This window comes from Dermochelys coriacea, chromosome 9 (assembly GCF_009764565.3).
Source record: "Dermochelys coriacea isolate rDerCor1 chromosome 9, rDerCor1.pri.v4, whole genome shotgun sequence".
Lineage (NCBI taxonomy): Eukaryota > Metazoa > Chordata > Testudines > Dermochelyidae > Dermochelys > Dermochelys coriacea.
The window spans coordinates 40,315,511-40,332,690 of NC_050076.1; the positions used below are offsets into that span (position 1 = coordinate 40,315,511).

The window sequence follows — 17,180 nt, forward strand, 5'->3', positions numbered from 1 at the left end:
ATAAATTTGTTAGTCTCTAAGGTGCCACAAGTACTCCTTTTCTTCGTACAAGAACAGAATTTATTCTGTTGCTTATTTCTCCACTTGATGTTATGAATGTCTGTTATTGACAGTGTAATTGGCTTCAGTTGTCATGAGTGATCTCCTAATCAGCTACAGGAGTAGATCAGCATTGCAGAAACAGACTCTGTTTTCATGCAAATATCCCTCATAAGAAATGAGAAATTAAAACTTGAAAATCTCACACATACAGGAAAGAGTTGTTTCTAAATAGAATTTTTTCATCAAGTTTTCATGAGACATTAGCAACTCTTTGAAGGTACTCTGTTCTTATCGTTTTAATTAAATGCTTAGATTTTGTTTAAATAGCTTAATTCTTTCACACTTTCAAAAATTTCCCTTCACAGATGGACCTAATTAAAAAGTTTTTGCTTTACCCAGTAGGAATCTCTACTTAATAACTATTGCACACTGTAGAGTAAATGGCTGATCACCTCAAAATCCTTAATGTAATTATCCTCACAACACTACTGTGTCTTAGGGAAATGCTATAAACCAATATTATAGATAAGGAATTGAGACACAAGTCTCTGCCCAACATTACTCAAAAAGTCAGTGATAGAGTAGAGAATTGAATTCAAGTCTCTAAGTCCTAGGCTGGCATCCCAACCCCTGGGCTGCCCTTCACTGCACAATTTTTCGTGGCATATTTTTGATCTGATCTTGTTGTACAGACCCAATATATAAACCACTCATATACCATAAATTCTGTTGGGCAGTAATGGAGCCTGTAGTATGAATTACTTTCGTACACCAACCTGAAAACTATTATAAAAATATTTCATGTGTACACAAAATTAATTCTAAATGCATCTCTGCTGTACATTAATTTTGTTACATGGTTTACCTTGCAATCTTCTCTTTTTCAAAAAGAGGCTCAAATACGGTAGCTTGTTTTTTCCAATGCTCTCACTAGAATTGTCTACTCGGTAATATGTTTAGCTTTATAAATTAGCACATCCTGTTTTTTTCCAGTCATCAGCTTTGATCAAATACTGTTTTTCAATTAAGCATTTGGTAAGTGGCTTTAACAGCAGTTCTTTGTTTGAATAAGCTATAAAGAAGCTTGTTTCATAACACATGCAGCATACTCAACTTGGTTCAGATCCCTTTTAAAAAAAATTTACACAGCATAAAGCAAGCACTTTATCATTTTGCTGGGAAGAAAAACATGTTTGCATAACTAATGAGGTTAAATTAATGTTTATATTTTCACTCCTGTAGATTTTATATATTTATTTAAAAATGCACAAGCCTTATCACAAACCTAAAAATGGCAGTAAGCATGTACGTTCTGTATTCTTTTACAAAATAAGTTTCGCTTGATAACAAGCGAACAGTAACTTTTTAATCGATAAATAAATTAGTTTAGATGCTAATAAACACAGTTTTATATAACTTTGTATTTGATGCAGATTTACAAAAATTCTTTGCTACTCTTCATTTCTTTTACAGTTAGAAAGTTAAAACACTTAGTTTGAGAGTTTAAAACAAAACTGAGCAAGGAGAGAAGACTGGAAGCTGGAAAGGTGGTATTTCCAGTTCACCATGTAAAATGCATATGTTTAATAAAGCAACTCAGAAGCCAGAAATAACCTTATATCTTGCCACCCTAAGGCAGATCTTACATGTCAGTTACAAACATTTTACAGGTTTCAGAGTAGCAGCCGTGTTAGTCTGTATTCGCAAAAAGAAAAGGAGTACTTGTGGCACCTTAGAGACTAACAAATTTATTAGAGCATAAGCTTTCGTGAGCTACAGCTCACTTTCTAAGGTGCCACAGGTACTCCTTGTCTTTTTGCAAACATTTTACATGTTCCGTCATTTGGTAATGACATTAAAATGCGTTAACAGATAGCACTGCTTGTTACTGCATACACGGCAACAATGCAGTTCAACTCCATCTGCAACTTAAGCAAAGCATTGCCACTCAGCATGACACAGAGGCTTTAGTCGCCATGTTCACAAACTCCTCTTATATGCATACACCTCCTCTCTCTTCGAGGTCCGTGGGGATTGGATGCATTACAGAGGTAATGAGATAGGAAGATTGTAAACTGACCCCATTCCTTTAATTTTTTTCTTAATTCTGTTTCGTCATTCCTAAATATTCCAACTGCTTTGCAGAATTATGGTTTGAACAGCTTTCTGTCTGTATTCTGCGAGTATTTTTTAGAGTGGTAACCGTGTTGGTCTGTATCAGCAAAAAGAACGAGGAGGAGTACGTGTGGCACCTTAACAAATTTATTTTTATTTACTTTTAGTGATTAGCTAACATCTGCTTGCAGTACAGTAATATAATGAAGCCAGTGTGTCTCATGCATTAGTGCTCCTTGTAGGTACATCTGAGCATAAGGTACAATAATATAACTTGAATCTTACTCTAATTTTAGAGCAATATACTTTGCTGCTTACTCAAATTGCAAGGAAAAGTTGAACAATATTTTTGAGCCAGACTCTACCCAGGTACACATGATTTCAGCTGGAGTGGCAGGTAAGGATCTGTAACTTTTTGCCCTCTTTATTCTAGAGGCTTGCTAATGATTGAGAGGCTATGATGAATGTGAAATTGTAAAAATAAGAAGTGCCTGAATGACTCTGGATGTAGTAGCTAGATATCTGTGTAGGTGTCTCTTTCCCCTTCTCCTTTCACTCTTTCTCTCTTCACCTCCCCTCTCCCTCCATGTTAAATAGGGAAGCCAGCTTGAGAACAAATGCATAAAACTTGCCCTTTATGTTAATGGGTGTCTGTAACTGTGTATGCGTGAACAAGCTTCTTTAGGAAAACTGGCATGCATATGGTAATTTTTGCTTAGCAAACTAGAAACAATGTCTACATTACTGTAAAATTATGGAGACAAAAATGTATTCTTTCCCCCTTCCCTTAATTTTTTGTTACAACTTTTTTAATGTGCTGTATGTTTTGGCTTCTCTGAAATACGCTCATAGGTCTTCGTAAAGTGTACATCTGACCCATGTTCAAATGCTAAAATATTTCAAGTTTGTTTTAGTGTTAAGTAACCCAGATTGTGGCTAGGAAGAGGGATTAGAAATTAGATTGCAGAGTACATTAATATATTGGCCTAGCACTTCTAAAATCATAAAAAGAACAGGAGTTCTTAAAGACTAACAAATCTATTAGAGCATAAGCTTTCGCAGGCTCCCTCCCCACTCTGAACTCTAGGGTACAGACGTGGGGACCCGCATGAAAGACCCCCTAAGTTTATTTCTACCAGCTTAAGTTAAAAACTCCCCAGGCACAAATTCTCCCTTGTACCTTGGGTTTAAGTAACGCTGCCACCACCAAGTGATTTAACAAAGAACTAGGGGAAAGGACCACTTGGAGTTCCTCTTCCCCCTCGATGAAGTGGGCTGTAGCCCACGAAAGCTTATGCTCTAATAAATTTGTTAGTCTCTAAGTACTCCTCGTTCTTTTTGCGGATACAGACTAACACAGCTGCTACTCTGAAATCTGAAATCATAGAATCAGACTTAGATAGATAGATCCAGAATGAAATGGATCAATCGCTTAAATGTAGTCCCTAAAATATTTCCACCAGCACAACAGAGATGCCACTCAATGTTACTTGGTTCATAATCTCTATTTAGGGGTAGTAAACCAGGGGTATGAAAAGTCAGGTTGGCAAAATTGTGTTGGGGTAGCACAAATATCACCTGCCAGACAATACCTGCTGCTTATGATGTCCCTCATTTAGATGTAGTAAAAAATTATTTTAAAAATACTATTTATTCTATTCATATTTTAGGGCTGAACTTTGGCCGCTTAAGCACAACAGAAATGAAATTGGCTAATTCACACCAAATTATGTAACCAATATATGATATTTCTTGTCTGTGGTATGGGCTTTAAGAATATCAAATGTGCAGTTAATTGTGATAGACCAGTGAATCAATGTGGAAAACCCTGGAATGTCCTAAAGCAGATAATTGACTGTTGCACATAGAATTCAGTATCCAGATGGGAGACCAAAGTGGCATTAGATCTATGCTTATGTAATACAGTGAGGGTGCCACAGAGAAATCCAAGAGAGATAAATAGTAGTGAAGTTTAATCTTTCCATGATAGAACGAGGTGTCCCCTAAGGCCAGTAGTTTGAGGTTTTTTAAAAAATAGAAAAAGCATGGAACTAATGCCTTCCTGGAGGTAATACAGTATCTCCGCATCACACGGCTGTGGGTTTTATGGGTGAGGAGGATTGAAGAGGAAGATAGAACAAAGAAAACTTAATTACAATTCATCCCAATCAATTAACTGCTTCAGAGACCCTGCTTATGGTAAAGCTTTTTCGATTACCTGTGTTCTTTTTTCTTCAGAGAATTTTAAAGAAATGTTATTTTTCTCTTGACAAGGAGCTGAAGACATGAAAATGGATTAGCAATCTTTTTTTTTTTTTTTTTAATTGAAGACCACATATATAATGTATGCAATCCTGCAAATAAATGTAGGTTCTGAATATCCCTGATCTCTGGAAGTTCTTGTACTCATTGCTTCCTGATGAAAAGAACCTCTGTAAATATATACAGTTGCAATGTTCCCAATCCACAATACTGATTCTGGGTTTGTCAGTTAGTTTTGTATCTGTTCATTGACTTTGTTTCCTACCCCAAAGGCTGATACTGTGATTTGCCTTCATGATTATTGGGTGCTGGATGAACATCCTTGAGCCTTAGTAGCCATCTGCCTCTTTGTGGTTACATTTGGAGGTGCATATTGCACACCAGTTTAATTACTGAGAACGCTTTTTCTCCCATTTCTGTGGCTGTTTTCTTGCAATTATTGTATCAGAGTACTCATGCAGTACTGATGAGCATTAACATTTAGCTTTGCAGTTATGCACCTAAACCACATGGTTGGTGAAACTGAATGCCCCATGCAGATTCACACTGAAGGTAGCTAATTTTCTTTCTTTCTTGAAATAGCCTAGTACAGTATGCTCTAGAAGCCATGTAACACAAAGTTCTGGGCTAAATATTAATAATCTCTTGATTTTAGCACATTAGACATTAGTCTGATAACTACTATAAAGGGCCATAGTTAAAATTTAACATAGCTTCTAGAAAAATGCTAACCTTGTCATTTTGTAATTAATTCTAATAATGTCTCTGAGAAAATGCACTAAAATAAGCTATTAACAATTTTGCCTGCAAGATTTGTATTGCCGTAACTTGAAAATTAAGAATGCAGTAAATCCTATGATTTTAAATCCCAAGGACAGAATTGTAAACCTCTCTCTCAGTACTAATTTGTTAGCCTCTTGAAACTGTCTCACATTAAAAACTTATGATTGTTTTCTTACTTAAATTGTATGATAATCAGACAAATTACGTGTTCCACCAAATAGTAAGACTGATCAATTTAAATACACATTTTTGTAGCTGTCATTGGTTTCAGTAGTAAACTGAATTAAGTGATTTCACATAGTACGTTTTTTCTGCTCAGATGGTACTTTTTTGTTTAAAAAGCTTCTAAAATTTAAAGACCATATGCTGCTTTTGTACCATGCAGCTTGTCTTCTGAAATGATGATGTATCCATTGATTTGTCATAGATAATAATAATTTAATAATAAAAAGTCAGTGGTTGGGGGGGTGTATGTATATATATATATATCTATATATCTATATATATATATCTCCTCCTTTTAAGGAGAGTTCAAGACATTTGTCTTTAATGTTCCTTGAATATTACCTATAGCTGTGGCTCAAGAAAAGAACTTTATTCATTGCCTAACAGTATACTGTGCAATACAAAATTTGATAAGTACCTATATCTTTTTTTTAAACAGTCAAACTTAATCATGGGACTTATGATGATTTTTGTGAGGCCCTTTGTCTGACCAGGGCCTAGAGCCTTGATTCGGCAAAGCATTTAAGCATGTGTTTATGTTCCAGTGATTTAAAATAAAGTGTGCATGTATTTGAGGTTAGAATTTGATCCTAAAAGTTTAAACAAGGAGTGGAAAAATTGTCTTCTGCACATGACATTTTAGGAGCAAGAAGAAATTAAGGTACTTTGTTCACTATAACTTAAGGCTTTTAATTCCTAGGCCTGGCTCTCCCTTTACAACATACAAGTAACTCACTGAAATCAATAGCAGTCACTTTTATTCTGTGGCAGATAACTTGTGTAATGGAAACCGTATACAAGTGGAAATTGACACATGTTTAAGCTTTCAGGAAGATCTTCCTTGTTACTGTATACAAGCTTCCAAAGTACAGTTCACATCACTTTCATTCCTAAAATATTACACTTTTGTATGAACAGATGTTTATAATATACAATTGTACTGCATCCTTTCCAGTCCAGTGGATCATGAGATTTTTTTTTTCATACTTAGACTGTGACCGTATAGAAAACATTCCTTAATGGAAACAAAATAAGGATATTTTTGTGTCTGTAAAGATGTTTGTTAGTTCCAAAGTTAGTTCCTTCTTTGTTCCAAGGTTGTACCTAAGGACACCATATAAATTCTGCTCTCTGTTACACTTGTGCAACCCTGTTGACGTAACTGAGGCTAGAATCCTCCTAGTTTTTGTATGTCAGTCTGTCTGTTTTGCATTTTTAATTTTAAAAATGATCCACAGGTTAGTTTAAATGAAGTACAATTGCAAATCTTGGCACAGTTGAGGAGAACAGAGTCAGTAAAGGTTGTTTGAGCCTGGAATGCAGGAGCCAAATGCAGTTTATAATTAATTTTTTTGTGTCCAATTAGATATTAATTGACTACAGTAGGGAAACATTTTGTTTTTGTGATTTAAACTAAGCAGTATGGACAGAGTATTGCAGAATGAATAGCAAATAAATAAATATATTTGTAGGTCGTTAAGCCATTGATGTCAGTGACTTCTGGCAATACGAAGCCTGGCTCTAATGTCAAAAGACATCTAACTATGTTTTCTCTGTGTGACAAGGTTAGCATTTTTTTAGCTGATTTTTGGGTTTTTTTTTTTTAATATGTGATTATAGGTAAGTATTTACAAGCTGTAAATTTGAACTGCTGCAAATGGCAGAAATTTCAGTACTCAGTACATTTTACAAAAATATTTTAATATCTGTGGCCTGTTCTGATTTTTTTTCTTTCTTTTTTTTCCCTAAACTTTTAACCTGAAAAAGTTAGATCTCACAGTAACTACTTCACAAATCCTTCCAATGGGATTCAATTTGTACACATGTGTCTGATGAGGTCACTGCTTGTTGTTATGATACAGAAAAGCCTGTGTCTATTTTAGGCATTTACTGTACATTTCTCCCGTGAAAAGAGTGAGATCGTGTCATCTCATGCTCCCCATCCGCAGGTCACTTCCTGCAGAAATATGGACTAACTTAAACCTCGTGAGTACTGAACTGAGCGTCTCTTGCAGCCTCTAGTGTAAGAACCACACTTTGGGTTTGTAATATCTATTAAATACACAAAATAAGGTGAATGCACTTTTGTTATCTGAATTCCAATTTATGTGCATTGTGCAAAAACATTACTTCTCTTTAACTCTGGAGTAGAGGTGTTTTTTTTTTGTTTTTGTTTTTTCAGTGCAGTTCAGGGAAAGGTGGAAAATACCTTTCACTGATAGCTGCCATTTACTTAGCCATGTTGGCTAATTAAAGGTGCCTTGGTGATTATAGCCAGGACATTTGATTTTTCAAAGTATTTCAGAGCTGCATTTAAAATGTTGCAGCTAATATCCTGTGTTGCCATAATGTATCAAAGACATCCTCCTCTTTTACCTCTTTCTTTTTTGGTTGGTTGGTTGGTTTTATTTTACTACTTCGGATTTTTAATCCAGCATTACGTTTTCACGTGCATATGTGTCCATTGCAGTTGTCTTATGGATAAAGCCAAACTTTCAAAGATGATGCAGAATAGGAATACCTGGGATCTTACCTGTTTTTAGTTCCAAGTCAATTGTTTGGCTCCAGAGATAAACTTAAATAATTGTTTCAATCTGAAATTCAGATATAATTTACAGAAAGCACTAGACAGCAGACAGCAAAATTAAGAGTGTTATATTGATCAGCATCTCTGATCTGTCCATTTAGTGTTCTCTTTACAAAACTCGCGTAAAACTAAAATACAGGATAATTTTATCAAGCGACAACATTCGCTTGCTCCTAACTTATGAATTACTCAGGTAAAATGTTGATAATGTGACATTTGATACTGTTTACATTTTCAGAGTAAAAGCCACATGAGAGCATGGAGGACACTAGGCCTAGGGAGCCACACATGACACACTCACCTACCCACCTATCTTACTCCGGCACAGGGGGGCGGGAGTTTAAGCTGTCTTGTTCTTAACAGTCGCTCTGCCACACGCTTCCTTTGTGACATAAGACAAGTTATTTAGGCCTCTGTTATCAAAAGTGTCCAAAAATTTTGAATGCTTCCATTTTTGGGTGCTTTACTTGAGACCCACAGGGTCTGATTTTTCAGAAGTACTCACTACCCTCAGTATCTTGTGAGAATCAGGCCTCAAACTGGACACCCACAATAATTGGACACTGATTGCAAGGTTGGGCCTTAAACCTTTCTGTACCTCAATTTCCCATCCTTTAAAATAGGAATAATGCTTCCTTACCGCACAAGGCTGTTGTGAGGTTAAGTTAATGAATGATTTGAGGTGTTCTGATACTATGGTGATGAGTATAGGAAAGCCCATGAGTTAAATACAACAAAGAACATGTCACAGAACAGTTTAGAATGGGCATTCCTAGACAGGATGGGACCTAGCTATGTCTCATCCCAGCCTGCATGTATTGACAATGGACAGAGGCCAACAGTGGGTGGAATTAAACTGCATCTTTTCCAAATGACTAGCAAGGGCCATTCCTGCTTCTGCCTGCAGGGGAGGTACTGTAACTCCAGCCGCTCCTACTGAGATGTTGCATCTCCGTCTCGCTCCACTACCTCCTCCATATGGCTCTGGGGCCAAGAGCTTTACTTGAACCCTGTGAGATTGATCATCTTCAGTCAATAGGACAGGAGGAGACTTGAGGAGTAAATAATTATTACAAATGCAATCTAGTGATAACACAGTCAGGTATATCCTCTTTATTATAGAAGCATTTAATTAAATAGGAAAATAAATGAATACCAGGGGTGTGTGAAATACCTTTTTGTCTTGCTGTCTGACTTTAAAATTTAGCGTGTAAGTGAAAGGTTATAAACCTAAGTCACTGGACCAAAATCTGCTCTCACATTAGTAGCGGCCTACCAATTTCACAGCCATATAAAACACGTAATGGACCATAAAATAAGCCCTTCCCATGAAATCTGATCTCCCCGAAATCAGCCGGGCTGGGGAGGGACAGGACTTGTCCTTCCCCTGCATGGCTGTTATGGGGGGAGATCAGACCCACCTCCACAGGCAGCGCAGAAGTGAGGGTGATACACTTCTGTGCTGAGCAGCCCCAGAGCTGGGCTCCAGACTGCTGCTCCCCATGGCTCTTGCTGGAGCTCGGGGCACCTGGGCTTGGGGCTGTCACCCCCCATGGCTCCTGCTATGGCTCAGGACATCCTGATGCTGGGGCTTCCACCCGCTACTCCCCCATGTGGCTCCTGCTGGGGTTCTGGGTGCCTGGGGCTGGGGGTGTAGTGGCTGCAGCTCCTGTCCAGGCTCAGGGACCTAGACTGGGGGCTGCGTCCCCCACCGCTCTAGTCCCCGCAGATCCTGCCTGGCTCTGCGTTGCCGCTCCCCCACCACCACCACCCTCCATGACTCCCACCCGGGCTGTGGGTGCCTGGGCTTGGAGCTGCTGACCCCCAGCACCGTGACTCCTGCCAGGGCTGGAGGTGTAATGACTGCAGGTCCTGCCCAGGCTCAGGGACCTGGGCTGGGGGCTGCCATCCCCCACGGTTCCAGCTGGGACTCGGGGGTTTTCACCTGCCTCAGCTCCTGTCCAAGCTTCACTTCCCCCAACCCCCCTCCTGGTGGCTCCAAATCAGGCTCAGGGTGCCTGGGCTCAGGGCTGCTGCCCCCTATGGCTCCTGCCCAGGCTCCAGGCCATCCAAGCTTGGGGCTTAAGCTCCTGCCAGAGCTGGGGCACCCATTTTTCAAATTGTCTGGGGGCCCTGGGCTTGGGCCCCATGGGCCCATACGTTAATCCATTACTGGCCCTGACTAGCAGCTTGGAGTCCCTGGGTGGGGCGCTCCCAGCAGCACTGGGGAGATGAGACCTACCTCCACCTCCAGGAGCCTCCTCCAGGTGTAGGAAACTCCGCAGCTGCTGCCTTCAGAGCTGGACTCTGAAGGCAGCACTGAAGTGAGTATGGCAATCCTGCAACCCCCCTATAACAACTTTGGAACTCTCCCTCTCCCCCCAAAAAATTCCCTTTTGAATCAGGACCCCCATGATTACAACACCATGAAGCTTCAGATGTAAACATCTGAAATTGACCAATTTTAAGACCTTGTAGCTGTGAAACTGACTAATATGAACTGTGAATTTGTTAGGGCCCTACGCATTAATGTAAATTTCCTGTTTTCAGTGCAGATACTTCAGATTAACAGTGACATGACTGAGAGCAGAATTTTGCCCTGTTCTTTTTTTACTGAAGTTCTTTAGTGTTCTTTTTAACTGAAGGTATTTATCTGGAAAAGAGATCTTTTTTTTCCTGAAAGTTCACATGCTCCTGCTCTTATTTCTCCACCTTAAATCAAAATCTTTGGCTTGAAAATGCATTCCTTCCAACCACAACCTATTGTGATGTTCTTGTGTAAGGATTATGATTTAAGGTAGGGAATAAGCAAATTCTATTAGTGATAATAAATACTGTTCTAGAAATTAAGAATATATAAAGGGCTTGGTTATCCTCCACCTCTTACATTAGCATGAATCAGGAATAACTCCAGTGAAATCCGTGAAGTTGCATTGGTGTAAGAGGCACATACTCTTGTAATAAGAGTTGTTTCTAAGGGGATTTTCTCTTTACAGATATTTTACACCATGCCCTTTTATGGACATTCTAACCCATCACTGAAGCTAACTGGGTCTAATTCTGCATTGCCTTCTATATTATGTAGTTATTTACAGATGTGCCAACTGGGTGTAAAATACTACCATTCTGTTTTGATAGCATTTTACACTTCCTGCACAGGTTTAAAGTACTGTGCATACAGTAACACTAAGGCACTTGTGCTTGTTTAGTTAAACAGAAAATCAAACTATCCTCATAAAACATAGATCATAAGAGTACTTTTAGGTGTATGCACTGGTAGCTTTAAAAATGCAAGTTACATGAAGATACTTAATTGGGAGGACATTGAAGGAGTTTGTTTAAACACATTGACTTGAAAGGTTATAAACCTAAGTCATTGGATCAGAATCTGCTCTCACATTAGTAGGGGCCTACCAATTTCACAGCCCTGTAAAACATGTAATGAACCGTGAAATAAGCCCTTCCCATGAAATCTGATCTCCCCGAAATCAGCCGGGCTGGGGAGGGACAGGACTTGTCCTTCCCCTGCATGACTGTTATGGGGGGAGATCAGACCCACCTCCACAGGCAGCGCAGAAGTGAGGGTGATACACTTCTGTGCTGAGCAGCCCCAGAGCTGGGCTCCAGACTGCTGCTCCCCATGGCTCTTGCTGGAGCTTGGGGCACCTGGGCTTGGGGCTGTCACTCCCCATGGCTCCTGCTATGGCTCAGGGCATCCTGAGAGATTAAATTGTGTTTATTAGTTTTCTACCACTTTGGTACAGCACTGCAGCAATATCTTTGGAGGTATTTGAATGATCTTAGTAGCTGTTCAGAAGCATAGGTAGTTAAGGTTATTTTTGTAGTGCAATTTGGGATCTCAAATTAGGATTTAATCCTTTTTTTTAAAACTTAATAAACTCCAAAATAAATTTTAAAACAGTTAAGATCCTTTGGCATTTCTGTTTTTGAGTACTTCAGTCATTTGTGTACAAGTTTTCAGTGTAAACGTAGATGGTGATTGAACAGAAGTAACTGGTATGCAAGCAGTTCTGCTTAAATATGTGTAATTGTAAATGATCTTCTTAAACAAACTTATCAAAGCCCTGTTTTGTGTAGCTGAAATGCGCATCAGAAATGCACTGAACAAGATACTCTTTGACATTTTCCCAGGCCCCTGAGTCCACCTTCTTGCAGGAGGGCAGGAGACTGAATAGTGATATGCAAGTAATGTGTGTCACTCAGGAAACACAAAATATCAAAATTAATCTTTTGCTGCTTGGCAAATGTGCAGCTCCTCCCTTTCTCTATTCCCTCCTGCAGACATGTCACCTCATTAATGGTGCATATATGGTACTACAAAATTAAATTTATCCAGAGTTGCATCTTACTCTGCTTGGCTGTGCAGGAGCAAGAGAAACTTTTTTTTTTTTTTTTTTTAAGTGGACAGAAAACAAAAACTTTTAGAATTAGCTCTAATGCAAACCCAAATAGCTGCTGTCTGACTAGTTAGTAGTAGATATGTAATCTGTTTTTTAAAACTTAGTTTTTATGCTTGTACAAGTATTCCTGGGGCCAACCAACAATCCTTGCTTTTGAATTTTAAATAAAATATTGGAATATTAATAAACTCTCCAATTTAACTATTGTTTATAGTTCAATATTAAAAAGTCTTTAATGTCCAGTAACTTGTGCCTTTTAGCTGCATCATAGTAGACATTATTCAGTTTGCATGCTTTTAAACTCAGATTGTATTTCAGGTAGTAAATTAAGTCTGCAGAGAATATTTTTATACTATTTCAATTCACTTCAGTTACATTTGCAATGTGCTTTTATTATAACATTTCCAAATTAATTGACTAATATCAGTTTAGCTAGCTAGTCTTGCTCTTCAAAGGTGTCAAAAAGGGATGTGTATGAATAGATTGGCAGAGAAATGTGTACAACTGGGATTTTTTTTTAATATCAAGAACCTTTTTTGCTAAGAATTGAACATATGAAATGTCAGTGTAAAAAAAAAAAGAGAGAGTTTATTGGCTCTGTGGACTTGTAAAAGTAATGAAATATCAGTAGAGGCCTACAATAGAAATGTTTTTAAAAATCAGTGTAGTCTTGAGGGGTTTTTTTTCTCATGGACTGTACCTTATTGTGTACATTAAACTTTTAACTAAGTTTGTGGGTTTTTTATCACATTATCAAACCTAATTTTCTTTTAAATATTTGTTTAGGTTTTACTGCAATCACAGCGACCAATCCTATTTGGCTAATAAAGACGCGATTGCAGCTCGATGCAAGGTAAAGAATCCTTTTAATACTGGGAAGGTTTACCAATTTTATTGTCTAATAATTGGAATAGAAGAATGCTATAAAATTGATTCTCTCCTCTAAAGTGTGAGTGGTTTTTATAGTCAGGATTTCAGTTGGTAAGGCCACACATTAACCTGATTCTAAGGGTATGTCTACAGTACGAAATTAGGTCATATTTATAGAAGTCGATTTTTTTAGAAAGCGATTTTATAGAGTCCATTGTGTGTGTCCCCGCACTAAGCGCATTAAGTTGGCCGAGTGCATCCACGGTACTGTGGCTAGCATCGACTTTCGGAGCGTTGCACTGTGGGTAGATATCCCACAGTTCCCGTAGTCTCTGCTGCCCATTGGCATGCTGGGTTGAGCTCCCAATGCCTGATGGGGCAAAAACATTGTTGCGGGTGATTTTGGGTACATATCGTCAGTCACCCCTCCCTCCGTGAAAGCAATGGCAGACAATCGTTTCACGCCTTTTTTCCATGCGGGCACCATCCTGCTTTCAGCAGACGGAGGCTTGAATGCCAGCAAACACCGGGACCATGCACTGCCGTGCTTTCTTATGCAATGATTCCAGACTAAATGTTACTGGCCTGCCGTGGTAAAGTGTCCTACCATGGAGGACGCAATAAGGCTGCCCCCTCCGCCCCTCCCAAAATCTTTTGCAAAGGCTTTGGGAGCACCTCCAGGAGAGCTTTATATTGAGATGTCCCTGGAGGATTTCCGCTCCATCCCCAGACATGTTAACAGACTTTTCCAGTAGCTGTACTGGCCGCGAATGCATCCCAAGTCTTCAGGGCAAATTAATCATTAAACACGCTTTTTTTAAACCATGTATTATATTTACAAAGATACTCTCACCAGAGGTGCCTTCTCTGCCTTCAAGGTCCTGGAGCCCAGGTTGGGAGGGTACTATCTCCAGGGTGATAAACAGTTCCTGGCTGTTGGGGAGAACGGTTTCTCCGCTTGCCTGGTGTGTGCTGTATTCAACCTCCCCGTCCTCATCATCTTCCTCATCCCCAAAATCCTCATCCTTGTTGTGTGAGACTCCCTTACAGGAGTCCACGTACAGAGGTGGGATAGTTGTAGGGGCACCTCCTAGAATGGCAAGCAGCTCATCATAGGAGCAGCATGTCTGGGCTCTGACTCCAAGCGGGTGTTTGACTCTTCAGTTTTTTGGTTGGCTTGCCTCAGCTCCTTAAGTTTCACACGGCACTGCTGCGGGTCCCTGTGATAGCCTCTGTCCTTCATGCCCCCGGAGATTTTTTTCAAATATTTTGGCATTTCATCTTTTGGAATGGTGTTTTGATAGCACGGATTCGTCTCCCCATACAGTGATCAGATCCAATACCTCCCTTTCAGTCCTTGCTGGAGCTCTTTTGCGATTCTGGGACTGCATGGTCACCTCTGCTAATGAGCTCTGCATGATGACCTCTGCTGATGAGCTCGCCACGCTGGCCAAACAGGAAATGAAATTCAAAAGTTTGCGGTGCTTTTCCTGTGTACCTGGCTAGTGCATCTGAGTTGAAAGTGCTGTCCAGAACGGTCGCAATGGAGCACTCTGGGATAGCTCCCAGAGGCCAATACCGTCGAATTGCATCCACACTAACTCAAATTCGACCCTGCGATTTTGATTTCAGCGCTAATCCCCTCGTCAGGGAGGAGTTCAGAAATCGATTTTAAGAGCCCATTAGGTCGACAAAAATGGCTTCGTTGTGTGGATGGGTGCAGGGTTAAATCGATCTAACACTGCTAAATTCTACCTAAACTTGTAGTGTAGACCAGGGCTAAGATGCCTTCTGTCCTTGGCCCGGTAGTTTAATTGGATGGTGGTATGATGTTGCCTGGAAGTACTACAGTATTCTGGTGGCTAGCACTTTCTGAACGGTTTCCTAAACTAACAGTGCTTTAAACAATCTCAATCTCATGAATGAAATATTTGCTTACTTAATTAAATCCCTGAAGCAGGTAGTTTTGTATTCTTTTTATTAATCTTTTGTATCATGAGCTTGCTTATAAAAGGGAAAAACTGGTTTCACTGATCCAGAAGTGGTTCTGTAGTAGACTGCTCAATTGAAATTGGCTGGATTCTGGTTTATATCATAAATAGATAGTGTGATAAAGGATGGCTTATTTTTTATTATTTAGTTAGGCTGGAAAACAACACACATCTCTTTCCTGCCCCATATCCACTTAGAACAGCTGGGAAAGACTTGGCTTGATTTCATATGACTCTCCCTCTCTCTCCAGCCATTTTGACTGTTTTACAATCCCTCCTTTTTCCATAAACTTCACACCACTATCATGCCCCTCTTTCCATGCCCTCATGCAAACACATTAATGGCCCAACAAATTGCTTCACAGGGTGCAGAGTAGCAAAGAACGTCAAATCTAGTTGGTTTTCACTTGTAGCACAGGAGAGTAAGGAGAGCATAGAAATAAGTGAATCATTAATTCTTTTCTTTCTGATGTAGTTTATTGGTAAAGCACCTAAAAAACTTAAGAAACCTAATCAATGGACTTATGTCCCTTAGGAGTCTAGGCACTCTGCTTCCTTCCCCAGGCCTGAAGAAGAGCTCTTTGTGGCTCAGAAGCTTGTTCCTTCCACCAACAGAAGTTGGTCCAATAAAAGATATTACCTCACCTACTTTGTGTCTCTCATAGGCACTTGTGAACATTTTTACCCTGTATCTTTATCTTTATCTTTGAATTGGAAATTTAAGGAACACTAATGTTATCACTCTTTGCAAGAAGGATCAGTGCAATAACAAAGTATAAGACCTAGAGTAAATATCAGAACAAGTTCACAAAGTCACCTGCAGCAGCCAACTTCAGATAAAAGCAAAATCTGTAAGACCAAATCAACTTTGTCCCTCCGTTGAAGAGACTTCTATACACATTAAAATTGTAGGATAGTTATATTATGGTGGATGGTGCTTTGGGCAGATGTATTTTAATCCCCTTTAGCTCTTTTTTGGCCAAGGTTCCAAATTTATCTTCTCTCATATTTGAAAACTTTAGTGCCTTTATTCTAGTATCAAGGTGCCATTTTATTCCCAAACCTGCCAAGGGAATTGCTTGGTTTTGCATAGATGTATAATTTATAGGATATCGGTGTACCTGTATGAGACTCTTGTGTTTACGTGGGAAAAGGGATGCTAAAGGGGGTGCAACTTAAATGTGACTTATTCTTTGACAGTCACAGGACACTCTATTTAAGCAGGCGTCTTTAAAGTTTTGCCCTTCCCTTACATTTCCAATCATTACAATCCAGTGATTATTTCAGGCAGAGAATACAACCCTTCAAATCAGTGGCTGCTGTAATGGGCCTGATCATGCTTCCACTAAAGTCAATGATAAAAGACCCATTGATTCCAGCAAGAGCAAGGGTTGACTCAGTGTTTGCTGTGCACAAAATGAAATTTGTTCTGGTCTTCCAAGGTGATATTGCAGAGTATATACATAGAGTAAAATATGGTACCCACATGTACGCACTTGTGCGTCTTACATGTTGAAAGGACAATTTCTTCTTCAAGTATTTGTGTGGATCTCCACTTCAAGTGCATATGTACATCATGCATTGGGATCAGAATCTTTGAATAAGTGTCCCCTGGGACTGTGTCTGCACTCTTCATGTCCTTACCTCTGTCCTCCCTCCATCCCTATCCAACAGTATAAAGGCAGAGCAGCCACAACCATCCCCTGGTTTCCTCTTATTATCTGTGGCAGCAGGGTGGAATCAGCGGTGTCCACCACTTAACTGTAGCATTTCCTTACCTTAGCTCATCCAGGGTTCAATTCCCTCCTATATATTCTCTCCCTTTTTGTTTCTATTTACTCCACACACTAAAAACCCCACCCCCAAGCCCTTTCATAAATTCGA

General features: G+C 39.4%; 1 protein-coding gene across 1 annotated transcript in view; it reads left to right on the forward strand.

The window, feature by feature from the left end:
• Positions 1–17,180, forward strand: part of SLC25A36 (solute carrier family 25 member 36) — a 63,804-nt gene that overhangs the window by 30,206 nt on the left and 16,418 nt on the right. Inside the window, 2 exon segments of the mRNA XM_043491814.1 lie at positions 2,454–2,554; positions 13,222–13,288. Coding sequence (XP_043347749.1) covers positions 2,454–2,554; positions 13,222–13,288 — 168 coding nt within the window.